Source organism: Oryctolagus cuniculus, chromosome 8 (assembly GCF_051225735.1).
Source record: "Oryctolagus cuniculus isolate XC-2025 breed Fujian yellow rabbit chromosome 8, ASM5122573v1, whole genome shotgun sequence".
Classification (NCBI taxonomy): Eukaryota; Metazoa; Chordata; class Mammalia; order Lagomorpha; family Leporidae; genus Oryctolagus; species Oryctolagus cuniculus.
In genome coordinates, this window is record NC_142874.1 from 116,973,913 (window position 1) to 116,991,029 (window position 17,117).

Below are 17,117 nucleotides of genomic sequence, written 5' to 3' on the forward strand. Positions count from 1 at the left end.
AGGCCTGAGAGAGGCGGGGAGTAAGGCAGGAGTGGCTGCCTGGAGAGCACGTTCCCCAGGCAAAGGTGCTGGGCCATGGGTGCACCTGATCAACAAGAGAAACGGTCAGCCAGCTGGTGAGGGCCATGAGGTCAGGTTGGGAACTGGAGGTCAGATCACCTAAGGCTTTCCCTGTACCTTAAGGACTTGAGGCTTTTACTTAAACTTGAGTTCTGAGACAGGGAAGGGGGTCTTCTGGGTTGAGCAGAGACTGCAGGGTAGCTGCAAGAGGACCTATTAGGCTGTTTAATCCAGGCACGTGAAGACAGTGGCTCTTACTGGGGACTACTGATACACAGGCAGTGAGAACAGCTGGATTCCCAAGTAGATTTTAAAAGGGAAATCCATAAGCTTTGCTGGCAGTTCAAGAGTATGGGAAAACTCAAAGATGTTTCTAAGGATTTGGCTGTAAGCACCCAGAACAGAGATGGACTTTTGTTTTTGTAAATGGCCAGAGAATTGATACACGTGGTAAGCCATGTGGTTTCTGTGCAACCTCTCAACTCTGGAAAACACCAAATCAGCAGGTGTAGCTGTTTTCCAAAAGAAGACTTTATTTACAAATCGGGTAGAGGGATAGATGCCCTTTGCTAGATAGAAACACAGGAGGAATTTACATGGTGGGGTAAGATGAAGAACTTAGTTTTTGGACATGCTACATTTGAGAGGCCTCTAAGAGCCGAGTGGAGCGGAGTTGCTGAGAAGTCAATTTGACATGCAGGGCTTACTTGGAGAGAGATTCAGGGCTGGAGGTGTTCATTTGTATCTAAACACTCGAATGGATGTGCAGTGGGGTCATCAAGCAAGTGACAGGACATCAAGCCTGGTCCTTACAACATTCTAAAACACTGAGGAGAAGCAAGTAGGTAGAAGGCAAGACTTCACAGTGGGACACCCCATTGAATGCAGAAGAGCCTGAAGGAGGCACTGAACAACTGCCATTGGCCATTGGAGGGTGAACCAATGACAAAGGAAGACCTTTCTCTCTGTCTCTCTCTCTCACTGTCCACTGTGCCTGTCAAAAAAAAAAAAGTTTCCTCAACCCAGATGTCCAGCAAGGGACCTGATAAACTGCAGCCTCTCCATACCATGGAATGCAGCTCAGCACTAACAGAAAGAAACCACTGATGCACATAGCAACATGAATGTATGAAAATCATCATGGGTAAAATAAGCCAGGGAAAAGGAATTCATATAGTAGGTATCACTTCTATGACATTGTCAATTATGCAAATGATTCTACAGTGAAAGAAAATTGGTGGACACCTGGGGAAAGGGGTGGGGTGAGAGGGGGATGACACAGGAGCATGCGGGAACTTCTGGATGCGATGATTTTGCTTGCCATCTTGATGTTTCACAAGTGTGTGTGTATATCAGCATTGATCAAATGGTCATGGCAGTTGAAAAGTAACTCAACTGGGTCTCAGCACTGATCTGTCTGCCACTGCCATGACCCTATGGTACATAACCTCTTTCTCAGATGACTCTGCCTCCCTTTATTTCTTTTCAAACCTCAGTATCCCTCATTCCCAACTCTTGCCTGGTTTTCATGTTGTGAATACACTGAGTTCAAATAGATGGTACCTCTGTCTTCCTTACTCTGCCAATCTGTGAATTCTTCCTTTACTTGAACCCACACTCTGCCTCCTTTTTTTTTCAGTGGATGAATTCTCTGGACTTCTAGTTAAGGTCAGTCCTCCCCCCACCCCTTTTTTTGACAGGCAGAGTGGACAGTGAGAGAGAGAGAAAGGTCTTCCTTTTTCCATTGGTTCACCCCTTGCCCCAGTGGCTGCTACGGCCGGCATGCTGCGCCGATCCGAAGCCAGGAGCCAGGTGCTTCCTCCTAGTCTCCCATGCGGGTGCAAGACCCAAGGACCTGGGTCATCCTTCACTGCTCTCCCGGGCCACAGCAGAGAGCTGGACTGGAAGAGGAGCAGCTGGGACAGAATCTGGAGCCCCAACCAGGACTAGAACCTGGGGTGCTGGCGCCACAGGCGGAAGATTAGCCAAGTGACCCATGGCGCCAACCTGCTGTGTAGTATTCTAGAGTACATATCCCATAATTTCTTTATCCAGTCTTCTGTTGATGAGCTTTTAGGTTGGTCCCATGTCTTAGCTATTATGAATTGAGCTGCAATAAACATTGAGTTACAGATATCTCTTTTATTTGCCAATTTAATTCCCCTTGGGTAAATTTTGAGGAGTGGGATGGCTGGGTCATATGGTCATATTTTGGTTTCTGAGCAATCTCCAAACTGCCTTCTGTAGTGGCTTTACCAGTTTGCATTCCCACCAATAGTGGATTAGTGTGCCTTTTCCCCCACATCCATGGCAGCATAGGTTGTTAGTTGATTTCTGTATGTAAGCCATTCTGACTAGGGTGAGGTGAAAATCTCATTGTGGTTTTGATTTGCATTTCCCTGATGGCTAGTGATCCTGAACATTTTTCATGTGTCTGTTGGCCGTTTGGATTTCCTCTTTTTTTAAAAAACGTCTATTTAGGTACTTGGCCCATCTCTTAAGTGGGTTGTTTTTTTGTTGTTGTGGAATTCTTGATCTCTTTGTAGCTCTTCATTTTGCTGATCTTTTGTAATGATTTTTTTTGGATTCAATTTCGTTGATTTCTTCTCTAACTTATTTCTTTTCTCCTAGTTTTGGGTTTGGTTTGCTGTAGTCTTTCTAGATCCTTAAGATGCACTAATAGCTCATTTATTTGGTGCCTTTCCAATTTCTTGATGTAGGCACCAGTTGCTATAAACTTTCTTCTTAACAATTCTTTTGCTGTATCCCATAAGTTTTGATATATTGTGTTGTTATCTTCAATTGCTCCCAGAAATCTTTTGATTTTTCTTTTGATTTCTCCTTGACCCACTGTTCATTCAGGAGCATGTTGTTCAATCTCCATGTGTTTGCATATGTTCTAGAGATTCCTGAGTTGCTGATTTCCAGCTTCAAGATGCATGGTATGATTTCGACTTTTTTGAATTTGCTGAGACTTGCTTTATGGTCTAGCATGTGGTCATTCCTAGAGAAAGTTCCATGCACTGCTGAGAAGAATGTGTATTCTTCAAGTGTAGGATGAAAAGTGCTATAGATATCTGTTAGGTCCACTTGGTCTATAGTGTCAATTAAATCTGTTTTCTTGTTGATTTTCTGGCTGGTTGATTTGTTCATTGCTGAAAGTGGAGTGGAAGTCCCCTAATACTACTGTATTGGAGTCTAAGTCTACCTTTAAATCCCTTAATATTTCTTTTAAATAATCAGGTGCCCTATAATTAGGTGCATATGTTTATAATAGTTACATCTTCCTGTTGAATAGATCCCTTAATCATTATATAGTGCCCCTCTTTGTCTCTTTTAACAGATTTTGTGTTAAAGTTTATTTTGTCTGATATTAAGATGGCTACGTCAGCTCTTTTTGTTTTCTGTTGGCATGGATTATCTTTTTGCAGCCTTTCACTTTCAGTCTGTTTACACCTTTGTTGGAAAGATGTACTTCTTGTAAATAGATGGGCTTTGTTTTTTTATCCATTCAGCCAGTTTGTGCCTTTTAACTGGAGAGTTGAGGCCATTTACATTCAATGTGACTAATGATAAGTAATGACTTGACCTGGTACTGTGGTGCAGCAGAGTTAATGCCCCGGCCTGAAGCTCTGGCATCCCATATGGGTGCTGGTTTGAGACTCGGCTGCTCCACTTCCGATCCAGCTCTCTGCTATGGCCTGGGAAAGCAGTAGAGGATGGCCCAAGTCCTTGGGCCTCTGCACCTGCATGGGAGACCCAGAAGAAGCTCTCGGCTCCTGGCTTCGTTTCGGGGCAGCTCCAGCTATTGCAGCCGATTGGGGAGTGAACTATCGGTTAGAAGACCTCCCTCCCTCCCTCCCTCTCTGTGCCTCTCCTCTCTCTGTGTAACTCTGACTTTCAAATAAATAAAGCTTTAAAAAGAAAAAAGATGAGTAATGACCTTGCCCTGCCATTTTTCCAAAGATATTCCTAATTTATACTTTGAACTTCCTGTGATCTTTTATGGAGAGATTTTCTTCCTTTACCTTCTTTCATATTGATGAACATGTTTGTTTTTGTGTGTAACACATCTTTAAGCATCTTTTGCAGGGCTGGACAAGTGGTGACAAATTCTTTCAATTTCTGTTTGCTATGAAAGGACTTTATTTCACCTTCATTCACAAATGAGAGCTTTGTAGGGTATAATATTCTGGGATGACAGTTTTTTTTTTTTTCTTAGTACTTGGGCTATATCTCACCATTCTCTCCTAGCCTGCAGGGTTTCTGATGAGAAGTCTCTTGTGAGTCTAATTGGAGAATCTCTGAACGTAATCTGGTGTTTCTCTTTTTCACATTTTAGAATATTCTCTTTATGTTTCACTGTGGTGAGTTTGATTACAATGTGTCATGGCAAGGATCTTTTCTGGTCATGTCTATTGAGAGTTCTATGTGCTTCCTGTACTTGGACATCTCTTTCTCCAAACCCGGGAAGTTTTCTGCTACTATTTCACTAAAAAGGCCTTCTTTCCTTTCTCTCTCTCCATGCCTTCAGGAACTCCTAGAACCCGAATGCTGGGTTTTTTAATAGTATCCTGTAGATTCTCAACAATATTTTTTAGATTTCTAATTTCCTCTTCTTGTCTTTGGTTTGACTGTATACTTTCCTGTGCTGTCTTCTAAGTCAGGGATTCTCTTCTGCCTCACTGATTCTGTTTTCAAGGCTCTCAACTGCATTTTTTATGTTCTATTGAATTCATTTCCTTTTGATTCCTCCTTAAGATTTCAATTTCATGGGAGAGGTTTTCTTTCATGTCCTGCATGGATTTCAGTAGTTGGTTTGTTTGCTTTTGATGACTTCTATATAATCTGATCAATTTTTGAGTTTGATTTCTTGCATTTCTTCTATCTCATCGTATTCATAATCTAGTTTTGAAGGGTCATGTTCTTTTGGGAGTGTCATGTTATCTTCTTTATTCTTGTTTCTTGGAATGTTGCGGTTCTTGTTCTGCATTTGTGGAGATAATCATTGGTTCTCCCCCACACCCCTGCTGTGGTGGCTTTTATTGATATACTATGACTCTGTAGATGAATGGAATGTCTGCATTCAGTGAATCTCTAGAGGCTTGTAGTGGGTGTGGCCAGAAAGCTCTGTTCAGTTCTCCAGGGTTAAGGGCGTGCCTAAGGTGACACATCCAGGTTTGGTGTGGTAAATCTTCTCTCTTTTTTAATCAGAAGGGAAGCGTATTCTGCTCAGCTGAGGTCTTCTCAATGGAGACCAGGGCCAGAGTGCTAGCCCCAGTGGGTATAATATTGTTCCGCTCTGTCCCAAGAACCACACAAAGGATCTGTGCAGTTCTCAGTGTAAGTTCAGATTCCCCAGCAATGCCTCTCACCAGGTAACCAGGGCCACCCAAGCTTATGGCGTCTCTCACTGAGACTACCCAAAGTCCCATCCACACCATGAGTTCTCCCACACACCCTCAATTTCTTTTTTTTTTTTTTCACAGTCCGGGTTCAGAATCTTCACAGTCACAAGCTCCTATTCTCCTGTTATTTCTCCCCACCAGAGTCAGGAGTCTCCACTTGGCTGATCACGGGGCACAGACACGAGCTGGCACAGCTGTTGTGTATGTCCAATATGGCACCCGCTCTATTGGCTTGTACGCCTTTGTAAAGTGATTGGAGACAGAGAAATGTGTCCATACCGTCCCCCCCCTTCTTTTTCTCTATCCTTTAGTTAGGCTGGTGCACTTTCCCCCATGGGGCTTCAAGCCTCGTTCCCTCTAGGCTCTTCCTGCTGCTTATTTTTTCTGCCAGTGGCCCGGGATACTGCAGTCTCGTCTCACCTCACTGTCTAGCGCTGGTGTATAGGTTCCTGGCTGCTGGCGTCCTGCGCCATGGGCACCATGCCCTCCATGTAGGTCCACTGTGTCCCTCTAATTTCAGTAGTTTCCTCTGCCATTTTTTCCCTAACTCTTCCCTGAGACTACTCTACCTCCACTTTTTTAAAACTATGCTTTCCTGTGCTAGAACAGTAAGCTCCCTCCCTACTCCACTATCAACCTAAGTGGGTGCCCAGCCCCCTGTCAACCCTCACAGCTGGACTCATTGGGAAACGTGGATTTCTCCTTGTGATAGAATCCCCTGGTCACAGGGGTGAGAGCTACCTCAGCCTCTCCTAGTATCAAGATAGTACTTTCTCCCTGATGGTTGCTGGGCACCCTTTTTGGCGGATGGAGAGAAAACGTGCTTTTTCTCTGCTGGAATAGGTGGGTACCTGCACCCCACTAGGGCTCCAGGCTGGCCTCAAATTCAGTGTGGTCTGCAAGGATCTCCCTCATGCCGTGGCACAGGCCACCACAGTCTGCCCTTACCTACCTCTCAGTGGTGTCCCTTCCAACCCCCTGCTGGGGGAGTCCTGTGTGTCGACTCTTTCCATGCTGCTCCACGGGTCCCTATTTCTGTATAATTTCCATGGCAAACTTCCCTACTACTCCTCCCCTGGGAACGCACTTCCTCTGCTCTTTTTCTGCTATCTTCCCCTCATCAAAATCAGCACGTCTTTTCCCTATTCAGCCATCTTGGAATCTCCCAATTCGCATCTTTAAAAAGTCTCATTTCAATGAGACTTCTCAGGGTCAGACTCTGTCTTCAACATCTTCTTGCAGAATTATTTTCTATATACTTTGCTTAGCTCCTAGAAAAGTGGCCCTGAACTATATACCAGCTGAGAGCAGAGTTACTTTTAATCCTAGACTCTAATCTAGTGCTATAATATCCATGCATCAGTGAGAGTAAAGCATGGTACAAGCCAAGTGAATATATGGCACGCTGCAGTCTCAGGACTAGGTGGGAATGGGCCGATGTCATAGTTAGTTCTCATTATTCGCAAACACCACAAACACCAGGGTAGTAGGTATTGCACCATGACTCCCTGGAGAAATACAGGATTAGGTTTATCTAAGCCTCTGTTCACAACACTTTCCTTAGCTGCTGCATATATAACCATGTGTGTTTAAAGACCCTTTGCTTAATAGATGCTGATTGGCTAATACTTAACTCGTGGCCAATAGCACTGTAACTGCAATCTGAGAGAAGATGACCCAGTGCTCCATGTGGCATGTCCCAGTCATCTTGGGTTTAGAAGCACTAGATGACACTTAAAATCACCAAGGATAAAGGCCCCAAATGTGAAATCCACAGCACTGGGCACACCATGAAAAGGTGACTGGGCTATAGGATAAGAGCTGAAACAAGAAGCGGCATGGCACCTTGTGTGGTCTCAGTGGGGAACGTGGGTGTGGCCCCGGTGTTTGCCACCCTGTGCCTGCCTGCAAATGACTAAGAGTACCTCCAATATTGCTTTGGGTTACAAATACATTTCGGTGAGTAGGAGGAGGCACAAACAAGGAATATGCAGGTGATAGGGCGTGACTGTATTTTCCTACCTTTCCGGGGCATGTGCAGTACAGGCCAAAGGCTTCTCGCCTGGGTCAACCCACGGCTGTGTGGGCTGCACCGTACAAGGGATCAGGTAGATGGTGTATTCCCCCGAGTAGTCCTTCCTGGAAAGAGAAGAGCAGACTATGGGCATAGGGAAGGGCTGGTAGATTATTAACTTACCTGAAAAGCTGTCATTAAACAGACTTCACACTGCTTTGGTGCCTGGCATCCAAGAACTTGTCAAACCTATAAATGGCATTTTCAGGAACTCCTCTCTGTAGTCAGATGCTGTACCCCTGAGCTATACCCCTGCAAGGGACTCCTCTCTGATCCAGAGGTGTTAAATAGTACTGGTTTCCTTCACCCAACTCTGCTGAGAAAGGCATGCTATTGCTAAAACTCTGAAAATTTCAGATGATGACAAAACAGAATTGGCTGTTTCCTTTAGACACCATGAAACTTGTTTAGTAATTTGGGTTTAGTGTTTCTTGTTGATGACCTGTTCCACACTTTCCCTGATGCAAAAGCTTTTATTTACTAAGATATGACAGTGCCAGGTGTTCCTCTGAAAAGAGAAGCTGGCCAGTGCCCAGGACTCCACTGCAGAAGAGAATGGAAGCAGTGGCCCACAGAACACCCCCAGCCCATTGCACTTGTATTTGGCTCTATGCCGTACTCCTGTGTGACACTGAAGAACAATACCCCCTCTCACTGGAGGTGATATCTCCCTGTTCGTGGTGGGACCCAGGCTTCTCCAGGTCATGACACTGAAAGCGTGAGGCCTGTGTGCCCCTCACCTGCATTATTTCATATGCTTGCCATGGAGTAGCAGCTCTAGCCCTGACAGGCCGAATGAAAGGTAAACGAACATCCAGAAACATCAGGAGGATTCTTCAACAGCCTTGGGAAACTGCCATCCATTGAAGGAGCATAGAGCTCGGGGCCCATGCCGTGGCTCACTTGGTTAATCCTCTGCCTGTGGCACTGGCATCCCATATGGGTGCCGGTTCTATTCCCGGTTGCCCTTCTTCCAGTCCAGCTCTCTGCTGTGGCCTGGGAGGGCAGTGGAGGATGGCCCAGGTGCTTGGGCCCTGCACCCACATGGGAGACCAGGAAGAAGCACCTGGCTCCTGGCTTTGGATCGGCACAGCGGTGGCTGTAGTGACCATTGGGGGAGTGAACCAATGGGAGGAAGACCTTTCTCTCTGTCTCTCTCTCTCTCACTGTCTATAACTCTGTCAAATTAAAAGAAAGAGCATAGAGCTATAGGTCTTAAGACTGTGAGTGATCTGTGGACAGGCTTTACTTTTGCTGGGTTGGTTCTTTGGCCATTTTAAAAGTCATGTGTCTACTTATTAGTAAAGGTAGAGTACAGATTTGGCCAAAGAAAATAACATTTATGTAACATACCCTGGGGGGCAACTTAGTGGACTGGCATAGGCTAGAAACCAGGAGAAAAATCCAACCCTGGCTTGGCTTTGCTGGTGCCATGGTATATGAGTTTAGATACACCACACAAACTCTCAGGGCCTTTGTTTACACATGTAGAATTCAGAGCAGGAAGGAGCTGAGAAAACTTGCCTGCATGAGCCCTGTGTTTCTCCAAATCCTGGCAGGAAACGAGACCTTGTACACCGTATCTGAAGTACATGACATCAGACACATAACAGGTGAACAGTAACCCTTAACAGAAATACTTCACAGTCCATGTCAGACTCTTGGTTTCCAGACCTCAGGTCAGATAATGTGGCTTCTCTGCTCCAGCTTTGTAGGGGCTCCTGCTGCACCAGAGTAAGAGCCCTGTCCACTCCGTGCCTTACGAGACCTCACTGAGTGCTTCCACCCCCACTCCTCACTGCTTTGACCTGATCATCTGTGCCCCTCCTCGTGGCTCACTTCCCTGCAGCCACAGGAACCACCTTGCATTTCTCCAGCATGCCAGGAACCCTGCCCCCAGATATCTGCCTAGCCAACTCCTTCAAGTCATTTTTGGTATGATTTATTTATTTGAAAGAGTCACAGAAAGAGAGAAATCTTGCACCTGTTGGTTCATTTCCCAAATGGCTACAACACCCAGGTGAAAGCTAAGAGTTCCATCTGGGTTTGCCACGTGGGTGGGGGAGCCCAAACACATGCTACTTTGCTAGGCCAATAGCAGGGAGCTTGAATGGAAATGGAGCAGCCGGCACATGAACTGGCACCCCTATGGGACACAGGTGTCCGCTTTACCCAGTATGCCATGATGCGGGCCCCCTACTTCAAGGCTGTGTTCAAATGGGCCTTCCTCGTGTGCTCTCCTGGGAACATCTGAACTTAAAATAAACTCCTATTCCAGATTCCCTTGTTTTATGCGTTTTTCCATAGCACTTACCAGCTTCGGACATGTCATACTTATTAAGTTTACTGTGTAATATATTCTTACTTTGTTAAGTTACTGTATGTAAGTTTAGGAAATCTTTGCTTCCTGATATATTCTAAGCACCCAGGACCTTCTGTGACACACAGGAAACATTCAACAAATATTGGTTGACCAGATGAATGCAGGGCAGGTTGCATATTCTCCTGAGCCCTCAGTCCTTTCTCCCATTGCTAAATACTAGTTGGGATAGTTTCTGCACTAAACCTGCAAATAGGCCCGATACAGACCTCGTGCAAAGTTATTAATCTTGTAGTCCCCTCTTGCCCTTTTACAAAGGCAAATATCTTGGGGCCGGCCCTGTGGCACAGTAGGCTAAGCTTCCACCTGTGTCACCGGCGTCCCTATAGGTGCTGGTTCTTCTCCTGCCTGCTTCTCTTACAATCCAGCTCTCTGCCTATGGCCTGGGAAAGCAGTGGAAGATGGCCCAAATGCTTGGGCCCCTGTACCCACGGGGGAGACCAGGATGAAGCTTCTGGCTCCTGGCTTTGGATTGGCCTGTCACCCACCTTTGCTGTCATTTGGGGAGTGAACCAGTGGATGGCAGACCCCTCTCTCTGTCGCTCTACCTCTGAAATCAATAAGTAAAATCTTAAAAAAAAATTGCCTATCACAAAATGAGTACAAGTTGCCCCAGTCCCCAGGAAAGCCTTGTGTAAATCCTCAGCCTCCAGGGGCTCTCAGTCCCTGCACAACTGCATTCTGGGTGTTCTGATCCTCTCGGTACACTGAGCACAGGGCTTGGTGATGTCTGCCTTTGCTGTTTGTTTGTATTTGATCACCTGACCTCACAACCAGGCACTAAAACCTGGGATGCTGGTGACTTGCCTTCAACCCTGGGGATGCTCACAGCTTGGTGACACAATGGGAGCAGCCAACAGACCACAGATGATGAGCCATGTTCTGGTGGAAGCCGGGACAAGGTGGGGGGGGTGCAGCAGCAGAGGGCTGCTGTCAGCTTGGGCAGCACTTGAGCTGGGTCTTGGGAGTTAGTTTGGTGGGCACGAAGAACAGGAAGGGCAGAGGGAAATGCAGAAGTCCTGAGGTACAGAGGGGCTGCTGGTGGCTGGAAGGCTGGATCTGGGAGGGTTGAACCTCGTGTCCTGCAAGGAGGTGTCAGCAGAGGACTTACGGGAGGACAATTTCTCTGCCTATAAATTGGGACAAAGTACACGAATCATCCTCCCTGAAGATGACTGTATGCTGACTTCAAAGGATTCGTTATACAATTAAAATATTTGCTACGTGAGAAAAATCTGTAATTAAGGAAGACTTTTTGAAGATGATGCTTACGATAACATGCCACTTCTTAACTGTGGAACTGGAAAAGGATTTTCTCATAAAAGGTCACTTTTAGTTTCACGATCTATTAAGTGGAGACAGTATTTATCCCCTTTTATAAACGGGATACTTTTCTATTTTCTGTGGTACGGGAGAGGAGTAAGTCTTGCTTGCATCACCAGGACTGGCACCTAGACCTAATAAATGAACTTCCTAGATTTTGTATTGCTGTGTAGTAGAGACAAAACGTCTTTATTCTAAGGTTTCAGTTGGACATGTTTCCCAGCGTCCCTCGAAGGTGGACTGCCACAAGACTGACTTTCCAGGGGGGTGTGAATGGAAGGCATGAATGAGACAGGAGGTGTGCAGCAAGCGTGAGCACTTTTTGGTTCATGCACGAGAAGTTGACCTGATCTAGATTTATGGCTCTTTCTGCTTGCTGGAGGGTTGTTTCTATCTAACATAGAAATGCAGACTTCAAAGAAAAACCCCAGGTCCCAAGCTCCTGCAAGCAGCGGAAACTCGCCCTGGAGGCCTCGAGCAGTGTACTCACCTGTTGTAGGAGCTTGTGGCTCTCCAGAGCTGGTAGGGAGAATCAAAGGTCTGCGCACTCCACAGCAGCTGCAGGTCAAACTCAATTCCTCCCAGGTGGTCGGGAGTGAGGATGAAAGATTTCACATCCGGGAGAGTGTGGTGCTCCATCACAAACTGCCCTGTTTCAAGGGAAAACACACACTTGTTTGTGAGTTTTGTTGTACTTGTGACGACACCCCTCCAGATCCTGCAGGCTGAATCTACCCTCTTCTGTTGAGCAGCTAAGGTGAGGCCCTGGCGCCCTAGCGTGAGCACCACACTGGCTGGGGCAGCAAGGCAGGCATCGCAAGCCAGCCCATGAGCCTACTGAGCAGAGTCATGAAGGCCGTGTCTGTGTTTATGAACAGTATGAATGGGCCGGCGCACACAAGGGGCAGGGAGCATGTTCACCACAATAGGGGTCTCCATATGACAATGAACATGGAACACACTTAGCTTTGTGTGTCGACCAACATGTTTCATGGAGGTAGAAAACTCTAATGGCTTATAAATAGAAGTATCAGCGTCCAATAAAAGAGGCGTTGGCAGAGTGGACAATGGTAGACAATACAAAGCTGAGGGCTACTCAATAAGATGTCCCCACTGTGTGACATAATATAAAACCCACCTGTGGGGGGTATTTTGGGTAAAATAACAGCCGAGATGTAACACAAAGCTTGATTAGATTGGCCTTCCTTTTATGAAAGCAGATATAAAATACAAAGAAATACACAAGTGGAGAAAGCATTTGTGGGACAATAGAGAAAATGTAAATAGAGATTGGATATTGAGCCAGTGCTGACTCTCTGGGATGTGATAACGGCACTGTGAATGTGTGGGGAAACCTTAGGAGATGTCCACTCAAGTATTCAGAGCAGTGTCGCATGAAGACTGCAGCTTGTTTGGAAATAGTGTGGCCAAAAAAAGGTATTGCAAAGATAGGAACAGGCTAATATTTTGATCTTTTCATTGCTCCATTCCTTCAACTTGTCTGTATATCTGAAATACATATTTTTTTAAATAAATAAACAGCACCAACACTACCTCTGAACTTGGCATGGGTCTTGAATTCAATGACGAGACGACCATCTTCTCGAATATAGATTCTTATTATCTGCAGCCTCGCAGAGAGCACACTGTCCGTCTGGATTCCTGGGCAGGCAGCACACACAAAACGCCCAGGTCAAGGCACAAAGATGACCGCCCAGATAGTCACTATGTAAATGTTAGCCTAGGGACATCTTTAAGGAGAACCGGACATGGACTTGAATGTAACATCAGAGCACATTTATTCATGTGATAATTGACCCTAGAGGGACACTTGCCAATTAAGACAGCTCATTCCACTGGTCTCTTTAAAAAAAAATATTGCTCCACCGTTATGGACATAACCTACATATCTGTAACTGCTTAGTCCAAAGCTGAGAAAATAAAAATGGATCGTACAGCTCAACATCAAACTTTGTGATTATAGCACATCTCCTTCAGACTGTAGTTTCATTTTTCTTGCCAGGACACTTTTCAGGAGTTAATAAAGCCCTAAGTCCTGCTTGCTACCTTTGGTACCTGAACCACAGGAGCATTGCAGGGAAGCTTGTAGAAGGCCAGCTACACAGGCAGGACAGGAATGAGCTGTGGCTTTAATAAGACAATTGCAGCCCTGATCCCCAAAGAGGTAAGCATGGTCCCAGACCACAGGGGAGCCAAAGGAGGGAGATGCAAAGTTAACAAAACAAAGCTCCAGGAATTATTGACCCAGGATGGGAAGCTTCCTGAGGTTACCTTCCTCTGAGAAACAGAAAGCAAATCAATGATTAGCACTTGAGTCGCCTCACCGAGGACAGGGTGGAACTTTGAACACCAGACAGGAAGCCCAACTAAAGAATGCAGCGACATTTTAGTGTCTCTGCCTCAGAGACCGGGAGAATGGGAGCCGAAGAAAAGGGGAGAGAGAAAAACCAAAGAGCACACAGGCAGTGCGCCCCCTGGAGGGAGCGGAGGGCAGAGCCAGCGAATTCTGGATACCATTTCTGCAGGAGCAGGGTGGCAGGGGCTGTCGCCCAGTCATGCCTGGGAGCTCTTCTTGGAGAGGGCAGTACTTGGGGGAGGCTCATTTAAAAAATTCAGCCCTGCAGTCCCTGAGGTGCTGAAGGGTAAAATCCTTTCTCCTGAGCCTGCAACCAAAGAGCAAACGATGGAGAGTGCGGGCTGCTGGACCTAAAACACATCACCAAGTGCTGTGGACACATCTTTGGATTTCCGCACTGCTAAAGCGAAGGCCTGTTTGCTTCTCCAACACAAAGCACAACGTAAGAGAGGAGAAACACCACTGTGTTCTAAAACCCGCCCTCCTGACAATGGCAGGCAGTCTGGGACCCATCTGTGACTTGCTGTCCCCTGCTCTGGGCCCCTGGCTGTCTGTGCTGAGGCATTCCAGCTTCAGCAGGTAGGGACGTCATTGGTTTTCAGGAACCACAGATTTGCACCTGTGCCAGGCATGGGCGGCCCTCCAGGACCATCGGATGAGGAGTGCCGCTGCTGTAAATCACTAGTGTTTTTCTTTCACTCGTGCTCGGGTATAAGGAAGGAGGAGGTTAGGATGTCAGTGGGTGTACCTGTTCTCCAGAGAACGGTGTCATAGAAGAAGGAAAACTCCATCTCGGTGTGGTGCTCCAAGGAGGCCCAGCCGCGGGGGGCGGTCACGTAGATGTAGGACACGTAGAGGGGCACATGCACGGTCAGGAAGGACTGAGCCGAGTCTCTCACCTGCCAAGCAAATGATGCACGGTGGTCATCTTCCTCGTGATGGAAAGGCAGACGGTCATCGCCTCTCGGCTCCAGCCTCATTCATGCATTCTGTCACTCACCCATTCACTGAGTCGGGTGCTCAGTTCTGTAGTTTGATTTCTGCAAAGGCTTTTCTATGGAGGTGATGCTCAAACAGAACCACCGAGGGTGAGAGTTAACGCGACCTCCAGTGTTCAGCTGCTGAAAGCTTTGGCCCACATTGTGACGTGGCACGGTAATTCCCAGGGGAACCAGTTGAGGCTTGGCGTGGGGGGGGGGGTCTACCATTCAGTACATACTCCCACTGCTGACCACTGGCCAGTGACTTGTAGGAGCCTGAGCCAAGCCTGATGGGCACTGGGGAGCCCTGGGATGAACATGTGCCCAACTTGGGATGCTGTAGTGAGTATGCCTACCTCCCCCTGCAGGAACACAGGACACGGAAATCCTGTCTTGGAAGCTTACCAACAGACAGCTCAGAGCTACGTTAATGAGAGTACTTCAAGGTGTTTGTGGAGAACTGGGCTGGCTGCTTTGGTGCAAAAAAACATTTTTGAGGGGCCAGCCTTGTGCCAGTGCGTTAAGCTGCTTTTTCGAGATACCAGTATCCCATATTGGAGTGCTGGTTTGAGTCCAGACTGCTCTGTTTACACTCCACCTTCCTACTAATGCACCTGGGAAAACAGCAGAAGATGGCCCAAGTACTTTGGTCCCTGCAGCCCAAATGGGAGACCAGGATGGAGTTCCTGGCTCCTGGCTTGCATCCATTTGGAGAGTGAATCAGCAAATGGAAGATCTGAGATCTCAAATCTGTTCCTTTCTCTCTGTTACTCTGCATTCCAAATAAACAAATCTTTTCTTTTTAAGATTTATATATTTATTTAAAAGGCAGAGTTAGAGATGGAAGAGAGGTCTTCCATCTGCTGGTTCATTCTCCAAATGGCCAAAATAGCTGGAACTGGGTTTACCTGAAGCCAGGAGCCAGGACTTTCTTCCAGGTGTCCCATGTGGGTTCAGAGTCTCAAGGAATTCGGCCATTTTCTACTGCTTTCCTAGACCATAAGGAGGGAGCTGGATGGGAAGTGGAGCAGCCAGGATTTGAACTGGTGCCCATATGGGATGCCAGCACTGCAGGCGGCAGCTTTACCTACTATGCCATAATGCTGGCCACACAAATCTTTTTTACTATATGGAAAAATATTTTTGCACCAAAATAAACTCATACTTAAATTCTGTTGTTCTACAAACTTGTAGAAATATCTTCATATTTCAGTAATTTTCTGTCCCCATACACTGCTATTGGAAATAATTTCAACAAGGCAGCACCTCACACTTTGCAAGAGAATACTTGTAAGAGGGTTCCCATTACTGCTATTTATTTGGCTCATTAATTTTTGCAATTTTTGCAATGAGCTAAAACTGGATATAAAGATAACATTATACAAGCTTTCATAGTTAAGCTAACTATGTACATTTTGTGTGAGTAGGGGAGTTTTATTCATTTTTAATTTTTTCCTCCATAACTGTATATTTGTTTTATAATTGAAAAAGCTTCATTTAAAACCATTTTGTCATTGGCCAAATACTATAAGACTTAGATTTTTCTTTGATTTGAAAATACAGTGTAAAGTGTTTGTATCCATAATTATTTATATATATATAATAAAATGCTTTATCAATATTTAAGATATCAAAAATTTAAGTTATCTAAAGGATTCATATTCATTGTTGCCAGGGACATGAAGTTTGATGCCAATTTTTTCAAAAGACTAATAATTTCATTTAAAAATTCATTTGAAAATCTCTTATGGACATGCCTTATTCTGTTTCCTTTAGAAAATGTCCATATTCTGTCTGGGCCTCACACCATGTTCTGTCCCCCAAGGCATAGTTTTTTGTCAATATGCCTGCTCCAGTGTCACAATGGTTGATAGAGCCACAATATTCTGTAGTTACTGGAACAGTTAAGCTTCTTTATTTCTTTTTTTTCATTTAGCACTCATGATGTGACTTAATAAAACTAAAACAGATGTGACTTAAAACAGAAGCCCTTAAAAATATTTACTTCATATCTTTTTATACCAGATATTGTGCTAGGTGCCTTCCGACATTGAGATCATGACAGTCTCAGATGAGGTTCAGAGAGCTTATGCCCTAATTATGTCCTACCTTTATCAACTATGTTGATAATGGCCACAGAAGGTGGGAGCTAGACCTTCTTTCTCTGTCTAGTATTCTTTCTACCAGACAACGAGATATGTGTCTGTGTTGGTTTAAAAAAGGAGTATATGTAATAAGATATCTTTGCCTTTCAGATGTTCTAAACAAAAAGATCCAAAAATGTGATTGAAGCAAAATCATGATGACCAGAGAATACCAAATTTTGAGAGGCCAAGGGAGCAGTCAGTTTTGCATTTTGCATAGTGACTGTAAGCTATGCAACTGCAGAAGCAGAAACAAAACCAAATGCCTGAAGATCGATGCAGTAGAGGGCAGTAGTGTATACCAAATGGGGGAAACCAACATGAGCGACATCACAAAGAAAGCCAAGCAAATTTTCATCCAAGATACTTGC

The 17,117-nt window shown here is 45.5% G+C and overlaps 1 protein-coding gene across 2 annotated transcripts in view; it reads right to left on the minus strand.

The window, feature by feature from the left end:
• Nucleotides 1–17,117, minus strand: part of FRAS1 (Fraser extracellular matrix complex subunit 1) — a 491,248-nt gene that overhangs the window by 15,302 nt on the left and 458,829 nt on the right. For both annotated transcript variants that reach the window (XM_051820195.3, XM_051820194.3), the window contains 4 exons: nt 14,371–14,521; nt 12,800–12,907; nt 11,736–11,895; nt 7,491–7,607 (listed from right to left, as the gene is read on the minus strand). In XM_051820195.3, the coding sequence (XP_051676155.3) occupies nt 7,491–7,607; nt 11,736–11,895; nt 12,800–12,907; nt 14,371–14,521 (536 nt within the window). The remainder of the gene's footprint in view (nt 1–7,490; nt 7,608–11,735; nt 11,896–12,799; nt 12,908–14,370; nt 14,522–17,117) is intronic.